The 18,144-nt window shown below is 37.1% G+C and overlaps 1 protein-coding gene across 1 annotated transcript in view; it reads left to right on the top strand.

Moving 5' to 3' along the window:
* Positions 1-18,144, top strand: part of MTTP (microsomal triglyceride transfer protein) — a 45,946-nt gene that overhangs the window by 8,612 nt on the left and 19,190 nt on the right. Inside the window, exons 4-10 of the mRNA XM_082837837.1 lie at positions 4,947-5,054; positions 6,263-6,379; positions 6,666-6,805; positions 8,551-8,701; positions 10,849-11,006; positions 13,989-14,157; positions 15,055-15,162. Of these exons, the coding sequence (XP_082693963.1) occupies positions 4,947-5,054; positions 6,263-6,379; positions 6,666-6,805; positions 8,551-8,701; positions 10,849-11,006; positions 13,989-14,157; positions 15,055-15,162 (951 nt within the window). The remainder of the gene's footprint in view (positions 1-4,946; positions 5,055-6,262; positions 6,380-6,665; positions 6,806-8,550; positions 8,702-10,848; positions 11,007-13,988; positions 14,158-15,054; positions 15,163-18,144) is intronic.

Raw genomic sequence — 18,144 nt, 5'->3', positions numbered from 1 at the left:
TAATAAAGTACTAAAAAGGGACTCACAAGAAGGATTATTATATCATCACTCTCCTGTAACCAAACATGAATCACCATTTCAAGAATCCTTCTCTTCCTTCTCCACTTGTGAAAATACTTACCATGCTTCAGGCTTTGCTTGCAGACCCTTTCTTTTACAAAGTTCCCACCCCTCTAGCCAGCTGGAAATAACCATCCCTCTTCAGAACCCTCTTAGCACTTTATAGCTCACTCATGCCCCTCATTACTTTCCTTTTGGTCATTTGTGTTCATTGCTAGATTATGGGTCTTGGTGGAGAAAATTGCTGTTCCTCTTGATATTCCAGCACTTCTACTCCCTTCCTCCCCAAAGCACCCAGAACCAAGCCTTGCACTGACCAACTTGGTGTTCTGAAAGCCTTTCCCAAACCCCATACTCCCCTGAGCTTATTTCTATCCAAGCATTTATCACAGTGTATTGTAATTCTCTCTTTACTTGTCTGCCATCCACATTCAGAGTAAGCTTCTCCTGGGTGGCAGTTGTGTCTTTATCTTGTATATTCAGCACCTTGTTCATAGTGGGAACTCAATAAATGTTCGTAAATTAAAGGAATGAACAAATAAGGTTATATGGGGCTAAAATGAGTCAGACTTTGAGGAAGTCTGTGCCTATTGTTTGCTTAATAAAAGCTAAAACATACTTAGTGCTTAATGCCTGCACTGACTGAAGGCATTACATGAATTCTCTCTTTTTCCTCATGACAGCCCTAGGAAGCAGGTGCTACTTTTTGGTCCTCTTGTAATAGATGAGGAAACCAAAGTTAAGAGAAGTAAAGAAACTTGCCTAAGGTCACACAACTGGCAAGTGGTGGAGCTGGGATTTAAAACAGGTTTCTGTGCTGGAAACCTCTATATTTTACTGTCTTTTCGAGCTGGATGTACTTGGGGAAAAAAAAAATGTCTGGCTGCCTTGTAGTCTTCTTTTTATTCTTCACTGTATCTATTAACTCACTTGATTTTCATATGGCACAACTATATTAACAACATGAAGTACTGTTATTTTCATCTCTGGCCTTCCAATGTGGCAAGATGCTTGATTTATAAACTATTAATTGCATTTATAATCTTAACGACAAACCAATTATTTTATAGCCCCTTGGGTAGCGGTTGAGTACAAAGTCTTTTGTTACACATACAAAAGCACTCAGTGCCCTCCCTGTTCAAAGGCTGGGATGGAGCTGCCACATCATTATTTCAGTGACTCCAACATGCCATTTCTACAGGAGCTATTACTTGTGATGATTTACTGTAGCTACAGGTCAAAGTACATTGTGATATCTTTCAATTACACAATAAAGTACTTGTTGGAAAAAACATGACCCTGGAGACTAAGAAGCCACCTGGACTCTTTTAGCCACATCACTGTCAGAAAGATCATTATTTAAACTATCACTTCATTTTTCTATGAGAGAAATTATGAAAGGGAAGACTGTACTGCTGTTTTCTCAAAGAGTATTTTCTATCCCAGGCTCAATTTAAGAAATTTCTGTGATTTCAAGGATACTCATCAGCATGTATTTTTGTCCTCCCAGAGCCCCCTGTTTTAAGCTCCCACATTTACATTGTAAAAGATATCTCATGGAAATACTTACATGCATATTTATTGCACATATTTTTTTTCCATGCCTACTTATCTCCCCTACTTAAATGTTTGGGTATGACTCTAGTTTTATCTACAAATCATAGATGAAGTCGGAAATATGACAGTTTTCTGGTTAAGACTGACATGCAAAAGATGCCTCAAGTTACAGTGTTGAATGCTAATCCAATTAACTAGAATATTACCAGACTTCTATTTCTGGTTTTTGCTCAGTATTGATTACATTAATCATGTGGCTGCCGAGTCTGTCCCTTATTTTGTGTTGTTCCTAGGCATTGATTTGCTCTCTGAATCCGGCAGTTTGGCTCCTGTACACACACGGAACCTCCAAAAGATATGTGGCACCTTGAAAACCTTCTAATTCTTTATATATTTCTTCACTTGTCTGTTTTCCAATGTACCATTTCTTAGCTATGCTCTGTCTTAGATACATATGAAAGAGACATAGCTTCTGCTAAGTAGACCAGATAAAATGACTAATCTCTGTTTGCTGAGATCCTTTTTGTTTATTTTTGCTCTTTGACCAGTTAATGAAAATTCGCTTTCTCTTATTCTTAACGAATGTGTAAATTAAGGGAATGTATAGAAGTAATTTTTTCCTAAGGAAAAGAAATGTATAATCCCTACTGATTCCAAGGGGAGATTGGCCCTCAGAATTATCCCAGAAGAGGCACTGCGTCTCCTTTCCCACAACCCACCCTTCTCCCTCTATGTTTAGTTTCCTTGGGTTCAACTCTTAGTTTGTGACTAGTCTACGATGCTGCCGGTCTGTGGCAGTTTGGGAGACTGTGAATTTAGATAAGAGTCCTGTGCTGTTGGATGTTCAGAGCTCATTTCAGAACTGAATGAAGTAATCAGCTTTATGGCCTGAATATAATAAAACTTACTTAGTTCCTGTTGTGAAATAATGAATTTAAGATTATTGTTGTGTCAGCCGTGTGGATTAAACTTCCAAGTTCTGATATTTTATTATTATTTTCTGAATTATCAAAACCCTACTCGATTCCAACAGTTTTGACATTTAGCTAATATGGATACCAGTGCTGTCTTCACTTTGGATCTCATTGCTCTGCACTAAAGGAAGAGAATTTAGGCCCCAAATGTAGCAGGCAGACAAAGGAAAAAGAGACTTGTCGACTTTTCTAGTTCTAGGGAAACAATAAAAGCTAATAGAAGGAATGAAAACAATTTTTTCTGTCTCACAGTTTATGTTGCTCAGCCTTCCAGGAAAAAATTCAGCATACCATTTTCTTAGGTATCTAGCAGTCAAGATCAAAAGAAGTAGGAGTAACAGGAGAGCATTTAACCTTATGCATAGTCTAAAGATTAAATTTGAGACCTGGGTTTCCAGAAATTTTAGGTGAAACTTTATAAATAGTTCAGGCATATTTTGTAGCTTGGAAGCAAAGTGAGGATACTGATGATAGTACAAGCATTTTTCCCACTTAATGGCTCCTCTCACTTTCTGAAGTATTTAAGGCTCAGACCAAAAAAGTCACAGGCCTTAGGCATGTGTTTATTGCTACCAGTAAGCCCTTCTGACTGTGTATGGGCTCAAGCGATCCAGTTGTAAAGCTCTACTAGTCCTGATATTTGCAGATTCCATACTCCCAAATATTTGAAAAGAAATTTACACTATAATTCCTAAAAGGAAAGAAGACCTAGTTTACAAAATAGAACATCAGAAACTCAGCCTTGGTTCTGAGAAATTGCCAGTGATTTGTTTGAGAATATGATGCCATGGATTTTCAGACACTGAGATCACTATTCCAGTTCCTTTTTAAGCTGGACAAACACAATTCCAACATTTATAGGTTCATCCACTGTAATGACTAAAATTGTTTGCCAGATAAAGTATCTAATAAATCTATCACTAGGCAGAGAATATGTAGAAAATAAAAATAGAAAACTTGAGGCACTTGTTAGGATAATTCAGGCAAAGTATTTTCTTCTTCTAAGGGATGAGGGAGTTTTCATGTACACTAAATTGTTCAGATTGGTATTAATTGAATTTATTGCATAATGACTGAGCTTTCAGTTTTACTTGAGAAGTCATGGTTCGTTTTAAAGAGAAATAGGAAGGCATTCAGGATATTTCTGGTAGAAATGCCAGCTATAATTATCATAGACCTTGGGAATTTTTACAGGGAAGCTATGTCCAACCTCTCCATTTCTAAATCATGTGACATGTTTGGAGTCAAAACAGAGTAAAAAATGACAGCCTACTTTCCAGAAAATGCTTCGTATTTTTGTCCTTGTTTCCTAAACATGAGCTAAATGTTCAAAATGGTATGAGACATCGTTATTACCTCTGTGCCTATAAATCTCAAGGATGAAACAAAGCTAAGATAAGCCATTTACTAGTGCAGCCAAATCACACTCACCTTCCTCATTCCAACCTCTTTTTCCCACCTTCTGAAGAGAAACTCAAAGCAGCGCGTGGGGCAGGCCATGCAGTGTTAGCACCCTAAACCTCAGGTCTTCCAACCTTGTATGTCTCCTTTTACCCAAGGCCAACATGAATGCTATGGAGGGCAGAACATCAATCCTGTGGAATTTTTTTTTTTTTTTTTTTTTGCGGTACGCGGGCCTCTCACTGCTGTGGCCTCTCCCATTGCGGAGCACAGGCTCCGGACGCGCAGGCTCAGCAGCCATGGCTCACGGGCCCACCCGCTCCGCGGCTTGTGGGATCTTCCCGGACTGGGGCACGAACCTGCGTCGCCTGCATCGGCAGGCGGACTCTCAACCACTGCGCCACCAGAGAAGCCCAATCCTGTGGAATTTTGACCATGGGCATTTTGGCCACGTGTGGGCCCGTATCATAGCCCTTAGAGGCTGTGCTGCCTCAGGAGTCTCAAGCATGGGGATTGCCATTCTCTTCCAAGAATCTATTTCTTTGATGTTATTTTAAACCTTGGTTAGTTTTTGTTTCAAGCAGAATCACAGGTAGAGGATACATTGACATGTTTGAAGAGAATGTTCCTGATTTCTCTTCCTTGGGCAATCCTTGTTTTCACAGAAATCCCACCCCGTATCGGTGCTCTCTTTCCTTCCCTATGTTATGCTCATCACATTTAGAACCTTCATTAAAAGTCTCCTGAGATGTCGTATTTGGACAGTCTAGCTTCTTAGAAATGTAAATAGCTTCTTTTCACAAAAAAAAAGAAGTCCCAGCTTTGGACTAACAGATCTCTTTCTCCCAGAAGTGATGGGGGGTGAGAATCTAACCTTCCCTGCCATTTATTTAACCAAATCTGGTAAATGATGCATTTTTGCTCTATTTATGTTTGTCCTTTTTTTTTGCCTAGGTCAAAGAGTTCTACTCCTATCAAAATGAACCAATAGCCATAGAAAATCTCAAGAGAGGCCTGGCTAGTCTATTTCAGATGCAGTTAAGCTCTGGAACTACCAATGAGGTACTTACTAATATTATTAAGGATCCAGAAACGTATTTGTCAATAAAGTTACCAAAATTGTTTATATGGGTTTCTATCTGCAGAAATTCAGTAAAAAAAAAGTTACTGCTATGGTAATGCTTAGAAAAGATGACTTGGGTGGTTATCTCATTTACATACGAAACGAATTGCTGTTTACCCCAATTTGTATTTGAATACAAGGTAGAGGGAATTAGAATAAGTCATACTAAAGAGACCTATAGAATGACGGAATGATAGAGATGCAAAAAACCTTGGAGAATATTCCAGTGGTATCACCGTGCATCACTATCCCACGGGGAGCTTATTAAAAATATAGATTCCCTGGATTCACTGCAGAGATTCTGATTAAGTAGATTAGCATCTGTATTTTAACAGTTTCTCAGCTAATGTAGATGCATTGTCAGTTGGAGGAACCACTGGTCTATACAAACCCTCTTCATTTTATAGATGAAGAAACCGAGGTTGAACTAGGGAAGTTGAGTGACTCCTTCAGTACCATACTTGGAGTCAAAAGCAAAGCTGAGTCCAAGTTTTCTTGTCTGAATTCAGCCAGTCCATCAGTGGGTGAGAAAATCTGATGGCAAGGCTGGGCCAAGGGAATGCTGGTTAGCTTTCTAGAATGAAGACTGGGGGTGGTGCTTGTAGAGGCCAGAGGGAAGACTCAGAGATGCTAAACTGAGTCTGTACTGAGATACATTTGCCTACATACAAACTGTTGATGTGACTTATAATGAGTTGAATTAATCCCACAGGTTTTTAAGGATTTCGAATCATACTCAGCTCATCAAAGCATGTGAGCGCACGCCTGCGCACATGCACACATACACACAGCCTACATGCAGCATTAAAAGTCAATTCCCCTTGCCACACAATTACCCACTTACAAGAGGTTTTGATTATGACCAGGCCGTTTGTCCGGTTCCTATTAGACATTAGAGAGAATTAGGAAATCCTTTATTATTCCTGGGGCAATATGAAGGCACTCATAAGACTCAAACAAAGGGAATGGAAAAGAATCCACAGGCTGCAGGAAACACTGAATTCTTCTGCCTTCCTAGCTTGTCAGCCTGGGCAGAAAGTCAGTCCCCCATGACATATTAGAACCCCAATTTTCAAGCCACTTCCCACTGGAATTCAAATGGTCCATGTGAGAATCCCAAACATTGTATTTTTGCTTTTCTTTTTAGGTAGATATCTCTGGAGATTGTAAAGTGACCTACCAGGCTCATCAAGATAAGGTGATCAAAATCAAGGCCTTGGATTCATGCAAATCAGAGAGTTCTGGATTTACAACCCTGAATCCGGTATGCTTGCTATCACTTTCTTTGAGGCAACCAAGTAATTACCTTTTGTAGAGATTATTTTAAAATAATAGGTGAATAAGGTAACAATATAAGTTGGGAACATTTATAATTTTTCGTTTAGGGTATTAATTTTGTATAATATCAAACGAATAGGTTTATCTTAATATATTGTAGGTTTGGGTGACGGGGAAGTTCCTGTGAAGATGAAAAGATAATTCACTATTTGGCTTGGTTCAAAGATAAAAAGCTAATTACTTGTTACAACCACATATATTTATTTATTTAGGTCTTGGGTGTCACTTCGAAAGGCACATCTGTCACTACCTATAAGATAGAAGACAGCTTTGTTGTAGCTGTGCTCGCAGAAGAGATACATGCTTTGAGGCTGAATTTTCTACAAACAATTGCAGGCAAAATATTATCAAAGTAAGATAATGTTAGAATTTAAGTTTTCTTTACTGTTCTTTGATATATTATTATACTTGGTTTAAAAAAATATATGTGTGTATATACACGCACATGTATACGTAGTGCTTCCTCCTTTTGACTGAGTTCTTTTAAAACAGCGATTATGTCTGTTCATCTTTATTTTTCATATTATCTACAGTAATATATGGCATGTAATAAATACTTAATGTTTTTAAATAGAATTTCATTAAAAATAAATTGTTAATTGAATAGAATTTAAATTTTGAAAAGGTAAACTACTTGATTCATTCTCATTTATTTTCTAATCTCTCTGTCAAATGATTTTAATGTTAAGCGTTAAAAAATGGTGGCATTTGTGAGTTCTCGCCTCAAGATTATTTTTTGTTATTGTTGTTAATAAGCACAGAAAAGTCCCATACTAAAGTGATGTGACAGAATTTTTGATGTGATTTATAGTACTTACATATTCGAGCCTATTATTTCAATTGGAGAAAATTTCTCTGGTCAGAATAGTTCTCACAGGCTAAAGAACTAGAATTTCAAATCTAGGAGTATGTATTATTTACAAATTTTAATTCAGAAGAACATCTCTAGCATTAAATGTTAGTTTTATCTTATGTCATTGTTTCTCAAACGTTTCTTCTGAAGTAGCCCTAATGTCAGAGGTACATGGTTGCAAAATCTTGGGAGAAATGCTTCAAACCATAAATTTTTGAAATTTTATTGAAGTCTCCTCTGGATTAGAACCTTGTGTTCTCCTTTGTACTATATCCATATTGTTTTCATATATTTTCATATAAAATTAATATTTTTAATTACTTAGATTTATCAGGTTTCCATTGCTCTATAACACACCACTCCAAACTTAGTGGTATAAAAAAACAACAATCGCTTTATTATTCTCACTCATAATCCTGGCACTTGCCTTGGTCCTGCTAGGCATGCCTCTCTTGGTGTCTGTTGTGCAGTTGCAGACAGTCACTGACCAGAGACGGTTCAAAGGCTGCTCCCTCACCTATCTGGTGTCTGGGCTGGGAGACTCAAACTACTGAGGCACCTTATGCATCTCTGTTTATTTCCATGTGGCCTCTCAACATGGCAGGTTTGGGTAGCCAGACTTCTTACATGGCAGCTCAATTCTCTCGAGGTATGTGCTGCTAACATGCCAGATGGAAGCTGAATTCCCTTTTATGACTTAGCCTTACAAGCCACATATTGAAACTTCTACTGTTCTCTGTGAGTCGGGGCCGTCACAGAGTCCTGCCCATGTTCAAGGAGAGGGATGTAGATTCCACCTCTTAAAGGGAGAGAGGCAAGCTTCTGAAAGAGCATATCAGATAAAAATATTATTGAGGCCAGTTTTGGAAAACAAGATTTCCTAATTGTCTTAGTTAATAAGTGAAACGTGGTTGTACTGAAGACATCATTTTCAGAGAGCTGGGCTAAATCCAAAAGAGGTAACATCACATATCCAGGCCAATTTTCTTTCCTATAGTCTCTTGTCATAGTATTTTTACACTCCAGACTTAAATTTTCAAATCTTTGAGTAAAATTGTTGCTCCAGAAAAATTTCATAATTGTCTTGAGGTTTCTGTTACTGCTGGAGATATCACTGTTTGAAAGACATGGCCTTACAGAATTTGAATAAATTAGTATCTTGTTTGCCAAAAGAATGACAATTAGTAGCTTGTTCACTCAAAAGAATGCTGCTAATGTGACATTTCTCTTCCTTGGTTATGCAGGCAGAAATTAGAGCTGAAGACAACAGAAGCAGGCCCAAGACTGATGGCTGGGAAGCAGGTTGCTGCCATCATTAAAGCAATTGATTCGAAATACACGGCCATTCCCATTGTGGGCCAGGTCTTTGAGAGCGAGTGCAAAGGATGCCCTTCTGTAAGTGTGAGCAGCTGCGTTGTGTGGCCAAATCATGGAATAATCATGGCTTAAAGTTCTGTTTTCCTTTTGTCTCCAATGGAAGCTTCAGTTAATTTGTAAAGAAAGTTTACAAAGAACTACCAGCCACCACTGAGTTATAATGGCAGTAGCCTAATAATATGTACCCAAGGTGATGCATAATACAACAATAATTAACCAATGATTACCATCCACTCATTTCAAATAAAAAATGTTATGACTTAAGGAGAGCTTCCTCAGAGCAGCACTTAGAATGCAGTGGGAATAAGGACCTCATGAAGTTAAGGGAAAGCATGGCATCAGGAGCACAGACAGCGGTCTGAATCCTGAAAGTTCTGCCATTTGGTAGTAATATGTCCACAGGTGAAACGTTTTACTGACCTCAGTGTTCTGAGAATCGCTGTGAGGACTAAAAAAGGATACCAAACTCTTTGCCTAAATTGGAAACACTGATTTACCATGCCCCAACCTCCCCTACAGTTACAGCCAGAAATGAGATAGCACATCCCCAAGGCAAAGTGTAGATCATCTCGTAACATTTGTAATCCAGCAAAGAGAAATTTCATTTATTGCATGAATCATTTGTGATGTATGGCCACAGATATGACTCCAGGTTCCAGCATTTCCTAATACTTCACGTCTTGTCAGGAGAGCAAACCCTTGGCTTCAGGCTCTGTTTGTATCTACCAGAAGATGCTCTACCCTTGGCTATTATTAGTGTTGAGAAAAGTAGACACATCAAGGACTAATACCATAATTTGCTTAAAGTGTGAGGCACTAGTTCCTTGCTAGTTCCTCAAATATACCAAAATTGAATTAAGGGAAAAACAAAATGAGACAAAAAAAGTAATTGTTCTCACACTTGGTTTTTTCTTTTGTTTTTCTTCCATAAGTCATCTCATGTTCTGGTGTAATTTTCTAATGTCATATGAGATGGAAATTATTTAGAAAGTTGACTAATGAAACTAATCATCTTTTCTTATGCTGTTAATTTCTCCCCCCACAGTTATCCGACATTATGAGCCATCTAAGATTTTTCATAACTATTTCTTCATTATTATGGGAAAGGTTTATGTCTTTGAGGAATTTGTTTTCCAACTTCAGTATAATGTCACCAGTGCAACCCTTTAAAGAAAAAAACAAATCTGACTTCACATTGATATGCTCTCTGCCCTCAGAAATGACCCAGTAAATCTTTAGCTAAGTACAACTGGAATTTTGTTTTGGAATATCCTCTTAAGATTAGGTAACCAAAAGGGACTTGAAAAAAGAGAAAAATATATATCTGTTGCTTATTGGAAGGAATGAGTAATTTAAAAACTGGCAGCATGGACATTATTCAGAGTTAGAGGTCACTGATGAGATTTAATACATTCTTTTACAACTGGGGAAAAGTGGTAAACTACGAAAAATAAGTTTTTAGCTTATTTCTAAGCCAAAGGATGTCATTAATTAGAACTATTTACTATTTTTAAAACCACAGTAGCATAATGATGGTGTATGTGAGAATTACCTTTATCTAAATAATACTCTACTTAACACGGATATATGAAATGAACAGTTCAGACCCCAGCAATATGTTTTACTATTGTTTGCAAACTATTTACTATTGTTTGCATCTCATACAGCAGTAAAATAAAGAGAATAGGGAGCTCAAATTATTACAGAAACTGGTTTTCAGTAAGGTTCCACTGCATAAGAAACCTGATACAATCCTTCAGCAGTTCTGATTTTTTTCCCCTCCAGAATATCCTGTTGTTAATGAAATTTTGGCATCATTTCACTATGGTAGTCAAAGTCTGGCCTCAGATAGAATTCCCTTGTTGTAACCATGGAATGACCCATATGCCCAGAAGCTTGAGGTCCTTTGAGCTAAGTGCTAATAGACAAAGACGGTCCTCCTACAGGGGAATTGTACACAGAGTCAGCAGGCCTCTGGGTTAGCCTCTGAGAGCCACAGGAGTGTGGTATGGACAGGGGGCGATCAGATATATTGAGGTAAGACACAAAAAGCTTCTTTGGCTTGTCAGATACAAAGGAAAGTTTATGTCTGGAAAGAACATCCTTTGTAAGTGTGGATGTTCAGAATTATGAATGTGGTATGGGCCTGCGGCCATGTTTTGCAGCTCTCGGAGCACTGGCAGTCCATCAGAAAACACCTGCAGCCTGACAACCTCTCCAAGGCTGAGGCTGTCAGAAGCTTCCTGACCTTTATTAAGCACCTCAGGACTGCAAAGAAAGAAGAGATCCTCCAAATCCTAAAGGCTGAAAACAAGGAAGTACTGTAAGTGCCCTGAACGTTGTGTGGGGTTGTCTGTGGGAAAGCATTGGGTTATTGTTTATTAAACAAGTAAGATCTCTTTTTAACCAACTGCCTCACCTTCCAATCAATTGTTTTGTTGTTTTGTGTTTTCATTGAACAGTTATACCTCAGTGCAGTAATGCAGTGGTTAATTGACCAGACATGCAATAACAAGTTTTCAGTAGTGACTCAGAGTGAACATTGTTTTTTGAGTATTCATGAGTTTACATCAGGTCTGGATTGGTACATAGATGGGGGCGCAGGGCTTCATTGTGACACCACGGTGCATGTGCTGCCTCACTGTTGTGAAATTGTGTTCCCTAGCTATTCATTTACACTCGAACAGATTTCAGAGTTGATTATAAAAACAAAAAACGAATATGATTTTTTCAGTTGAAAATGTGCTTTCATTTTTATGTGATCATCCCCATTGAAGCCGTGTTTTAAAAAGAAAATTGAGTACTGAGGTAAACAGCCAAAAGAATCCAGAGAAAAGAAATATGTACATTATTTGAATATTTGATGAGAGAATGCTTTATTTGACATGCATCGTAAAGAGAGTTGACTTAATTACCAAATTTACTTTGTAAATACAAATACACTTTCTAAGTAAAAGTGTTTTGGTCTTGTAATATAAAATTTGTCTGTAACTACAAATTCAACCATATGACACTAATTATCTTAACTGATGATATAGAACATGGCTCAATTAATTTGACAAACGGTGGAAACTAGCCATTAAGATAATAAAAAGTAGAAAGTGGCCAAGTTACACACACACACACACACACACACACACACACACACACACACACACACAGAGCAGCAGTAGTCACTGAGTTCAAGGGACTCAATTACCCAAGAATAAGAGAATTGAGTTTTTTTTCTGAGAAGTCTGTTTATTCTAGATTGTATTTGTTATTTACTCATCTTGAGGACACTAAAAAAATTGATATGAATTCCATATGACAAACCAAAAGTTAGTTGGGTACTATCTTCAAAAATAAATATTTAAACCAGAAGTCAAATATATGCAAAATCATAAATTCTCAGACTCTGTTTTAATCATAGAACTTAGGAAAAATATATTTTAGAGTGACTTATCTTTTTATCAAAACAAAAATATGACAAGAATAGTGCAAAAATTAGCTATTTAGAACAGAGATTACACTAAGCCTTAGCCTATGTGTATCCTAAAAATTTTAAGGTGGCAATAATTTGTATGATTGCATGATGTAGTTTCTAAATCAGGTTATTTACGCAATATTGTACCATATCATAGGTAACACACACGTAACGTAGTACGGTAGAAAAGATACTAGGATGCGCTAATATCAGAAGACCTAGTTTTAAATTCTGACTTCCAACAACATACAACCTTTAAGTAGGTCATTTACATTTAGCTTCCCTGAGCCTCACTTTCAACATCTGTAAAATACAGAGAATAATTCCTTCTATTTATTGTAGGATAGTGAAAGTCAGGGTGGTGGAATGTAACATTTCCCGAAGTTTTTATTATGTGTATCTTATAACTTATACAATATTAACAAGTATGCCAAGAGGAAAGGCTTCTGTGAGCAACTGAGTTTGAAAAACACTGGGAGAAACCAAGTTAAACAGTTCTCTGCTACAGAAATATCCAGCGTCTTTAATCTGATAATATTATGTATAAGTTTCCTTAAACATATTCCAAACTTACACGACTTTGAAAATCCCTTTTCTTAAAGCATTTGGTAGGACTAGTATTGCATGAAAAACACTTTAGGAAACACTGTAATGAAAGACCGTGTACTCCATTCAGAAAAACCTGAGTTCCAATCCTAGCTATATTTTTACCAGCTATGGGACCTTGAACAAACGACTGGATATCTCTGTTTCTTTATATATAAGGGAGAATATTAGTATTAAACTGATAGAGATGTTCAGTGAGGTGATGGTATTAAAACCAGAATATATTTATTGAACATTTACAATGTGCCAAGCACTATTCTAAGTGTTTTACATAGATCATGTAATTTAATCCTCTCAACAATCCTAAAATAACTACTGTTTTTAGCCCCATGTTACGGATGAAGAAGTTGAAGCAAAAAGAGGTTGCACACCTAAAATTTCTAGTGCAGTAATAGACACTTAATAAGTATTACCTCTCTCTCAGTTTGCTTCATTCACTAGGCTTTTTGTTAGGATCAAAATGGTATAGTGCAAGAATATCTTTCTTAAAAAGTATAACATATTAAATACATGTATGGTGTGAATGTGGAATAAAATATATATCAATACATACCTAATATGTTCATTAGTATGGCAACTAGTTTCAGAAATTTTACCATCCCAAGACTCAGCCAACAAAAGATTCTTGATGAGTAGAATATGTAACTAGCACTTTCCTGCAGGAGTTTTGCTCTGCTCACAACTAATCATTGTGGTTGAACTTGAACTATACCATGGTGCTTTTTATTTTTTAAAAAATGAGCAAAAACGTCTCTCTTGGATATAAATGAAAGTTTAAAGAATGTCCCACCTTTCCATTAAATAATACTACCCTAGTTAAGTTATGTATTTGAGAAATGTATATATTTGCAAAGCTAATTAGAGAAAGAATTGATTTGGGGGACCATAGCTTTTATATATGACCCATACAGAAAAGTTTGAATGTAATTTATAATATTATTTATATGATTTTATTTATAAATCTCCAAATTATATTTGGCTTAGGCTAATACAGTAAAATTAATTTGTATATTCTGATTATACATTGAGGAGAAAGAAGGGAGTTAAGGGAGAGATTTCAAATAAAAGGGGGAAGGGTCTTTGGTGAAAGTCATTCATTTTTCTTTTGTTTAAATAAAAAAATTTTCACTTCTTTAGGAAATGTAAACCAATGGGGTCTATGAATGGTAGCGATTCAAAATAATTTCTTAAGCACCCTAAACATTGATATCCATGAGCATGCCTTTTTTGTAGACCCCAGCTGGTGGATGCTGTCACCTCTGCTCAGACCCCAGACTCATTAGATGCCATTTTGGACTTTTTGGATTTCAAAAGTGACAGTAGCATTATCCTCCAGGAGAGGTTTCTCTATGCCTGTGGATTTGCCTCCCATCCTGATGAAGAACTCCTGAGAGCCCTCGTTGTAAGTCAAATGGAAACTGCAAAAATAAAGGCTCTGGGCTGCTCTTAGGAATCTAGGCAGTAATTAAATTTGCTAGCATCGGAATACAGGCTGAAATACAGCCTTCTGATTAGTCATATTCAAATTCCTTTGGACTATTTTCTTTCTGTTAATCATTAACTGTACAGTAGATTATTTCACATAGTGTCTTCTTTGTAATTTCTCTAAATAACTTAAACTATACTTTATGGAAATTTAAAGATTGTGTTCACCTATCATATAATGTAACATAGGACAAAATTTCAGAGGGGAGAAGTTTTGATTATGCTTCAAAATTTGATTTTAAAAGATTTATTTTGACTTCAAAAACCTTCATGGTATTTGATGTACAGTACATTGTATAATGTATAATCTTATACATGTTATATATATATATATATATATAAGATATAATTCTTCTGATATTAAAAATTATATTGGAAGCAAAAGCTAGAGTTCTCTTGGGTCCAAGGTTTAAAAACAAAAAGTGCACTTATTCACTTATGATTTAGGGGAATAGTTCATAATCTTTTTAGAAAATGGGTTTGTTTGAAAAATCTGATACCCATACATAAAATTACCCACACATAAAATTTTACAGATCAATTTTTGGATTCACTGACCCAATGAGCCCAGTCCATAAACCTCTCAGGACTTCACAGACCCATGTTAAAAATACCTGAAAGAACTCTAAGACTTTTCAACCCAAAGCTAGATAGTGAATTTGTTAAGTGTCCCCAAAGCAAAATTCAGAGTTTGCAACCTAGGAACATAAAAACAATTTCCTCAGACTTTGGCTACTTTGTTTCTTTACTTAAAATATCCCTTGGAAATGTTTAAATGTTTCGGTAACCTATTTTATCCTTGTTTGGCTAATAGAGTAAGTTCAAAGGTTCCTTTGCGAGCAATGACATCAGAGAATCCGTTATGATCATCATTGGGGCCCTTGTCAGGAAGCTGTGTCAGAATGAAGGCTGCAAACTCAAAGTAAGTGCAAATCCAATCTCATTTATCGTATCTATAGTTCCGGACCAATCTATTTAACATTTACCATGCTGCCTACCATTGGGGCAGAAATCAAATTTGTATGGTTTTTATGACATCAAAGGACTATGACTTCTTATATTTTTCAATTTCCATAATTATTTGAGTTGGCTGGTTTACGTCAGCAATCATATATCAAATATCTTGGCTAAACACAAAACTCACATATAAAAACATCCATTCAGTAGTATTTAATGAGTGTTTACTCTGTGCTAGGCATTATGCTAATGCCTTAATATAAAGATACATAAAACATTCTACCATCCTCAAAGAACTCCTAGTCTGTTTATCAAATGCAAACAGATAAATAATAATATTGAAATATAAAAAGAGTGCTCTGGGGCTTCCCTGGTGGTGCAGTGGTTAAGAATCTGCCTGCCAATGCAGGGGACATGGGTTCGAGCCCTGGTCTGGGAAGATCCCACATGCCCCAGAGCAACTAGGCCCATGCGCCACAACTACCGAGCCTGCGCTCTAGAGCCTGCAAGCCACAACTATTGAGCCCGTGTGCCACAACTACTGAGGCCCACGTGCCTAGAGCCTGTGCTCCACAACAAGAGAAGCCACTGCAATGAGAAGCACCACAATGAAGAGTAACCCCCACTAGCCGCAGCTAGAGAAAGCCTACACGCAGCAACAAACACCAACAAAAATAGTAACATGATTCAAAAGTCAGGACTTTATTTGAAAAGTATTCTCAAAGAGGTCTCATTCCCTTTCCTACTCTTCCACCCATTCTCACCTACCTTTTCTATGTAAGCAGTATCATTAGTTTTAGGTTCTCCTTTCTGTTTCTTTTTGCAACAGTAAGCAGATGTACACACACATTTTATTTCTTTTTTCTTGCTCAAAATATAGCCTTCTATATACACTCTCTTGCATCTTCTTTTTTCCACTTAACAACATACCTTGGAAATCACCCCATGCTGGTTCACGGAGATCTTCCTCCTTCCTTTTACAACTGCCTAGTACTCTATTGTGTGTTAAACTGAGGCACAACAGACACAACAGACACAACACAGACAAAAATAAATTAAAAAAAAAAAAAGAGTGCTCTGCAAATACTACAGAAGATGCACCAAACTATTCTGCTTGGGAGTGCTGGGGAAGCTGTCACCAAAATGATAATATCAAATAGCTTAGCCTAGAAGAGGTTTTTAGGTGAAGTGATAGTTTTGTGGAATAAAGGACGTTCTAGGAGAGATACAATAATGTATAAAAAAGCCCAAACTCAAAATGAGCCTTGTATGCTTGAGAACTTTGAGAAATTCGGTGGGGCTAGAGCAAAAAATATGTATGTTTGTGGGGCAGATAGGTGGGAGTGCTGATGAAGGAAAGAAGGGAAGAGAGAAGAGAGGTAGGCTGGATCTCTATTAATGGCAAGCTAAGGAGTCTCGACTTCATTCTGTAGAGAAAAGGGAGAATAATGTGGTTTTTAGGTGGTGAATGACACACGCCGATTTTTTTAACCTAGGAAGAAGCAAAATGGTATATAGACCGGGTGTCAGCTGCATTAGGGCCAGTACGATCTGATCAGAAATGTTTGCAACAACCTGGGCACGAATTAATAAAGGTCTGAATTAACGTAGGTGCTGTACGGTGAGAGAAGCAGACAGATTCAAGAGCCCTTTCGGAGATAGAATCGATAGTATTTAGTGACTGATGGGATGTGGGGAATGAGAAAGAGGTGAGAATCCAGATGACTGTTAAGCTTTCAGGTTAGGATACTAGATGTATGGTGATGTGAACCACTTAAGCAAAATTTATATAGAACCTGGTTTGGGGGTTGGAGGAGGGTAGAGCTATTAATTTGGCTATGTTTTGGCTATGTTTGAATCCTTTGGGACACCAGGTTGAGTTGCCCAATAGGCAGATGGCCACATCCATCTGTAGCTCAGAAAAGGAGTTAGGACCAGGAATGGAGAGTGACTGAAACCTTAGGAGACAATGGGATTACCCAAGGGAGGCATATAAGTTGAGAAGGAAACAAAACAAAGGATTACATTTAAAGTTCTTCTGATAATGGGACAGGCCTAGTTATCACATCTTTAAAGTTACCTTATGAGTCTAGCTGTAAACTATCCATCACTGTCATTCAGTTTTGTTAATGTTTTTGAGCAACTTTTAAAAAAATGCATCTTTGAAGATAATGAGACTTGGCTACCAAATGGACCATAGCAAATGTTCAGATTTTCTTTTCAACTTTCTGCTGTGGAATACTCATCTATCTTTTGCCCATATCAAAGACATCTGGATAGAAAGAAAACGATGTATTCTAAATACACATTTAAGGCATCTGCTGGGCACACAATCCACGATACCTTACTGTGCAAAAGGTACCTGCGAAGCTATCGAGTGCTATAGCTGTTCAGCATTTACTGGCATGAAAGCTACTGCCCTATGACAGTCTAAATGGCAGCTACACAGGTCACAATGAGTACTAAACCTCTATTTCTTTTTTCTATTTGTTTTTCCTTACATTTTGATCTCCCTGTATCCTAATTTCTTTTTTCACCAAATTTATATTTGAAAAAATTCAAACCTATGGAAAAGCTGTAAGAATAACACAATTCCATTAATATTTGTATACCTGCTTCATCTAGATTTGCCAATTGTTAATGTATTATCATATTTGCATTACCTCATTCTGTTTTATTTCATTTTATATTATTTTGGTTGAACCCTTTGAGAGTAAGTTGCATGCATCTGACATTTTACCCCTAAAGACTTTTACTTCTTATTATTCGAGTCCCATTGCATCTAGGCTCTTATAATGGACAAAATACATATATTTACATTTATTAAATTGCTAGTTCATACTGCTACCTCCAGTTCTACAGGGTTCTTCCTCTCCTTCCGTCACTCTGTAATTATACCTTCCTTCTCCCACAGTGAGAACCCTGGTTCTCAAGAACATTAATATAC

Source organism: Leucopleurus acutus (genome assembly GCF_964270905.1).
Source record: "Leucopleurus acutus genome assembly, chromosome: 4".
NCBI classification, from domain to species: Eukaryota; Metazoa; Chordata; class Mammalia; order Artiodactyla; family Delphinidae; genus Leucopleurus; species Leucopleurus acutus.
This window is presented reverse-complemented; position numbering and strand designations above follow the sequence as displayed.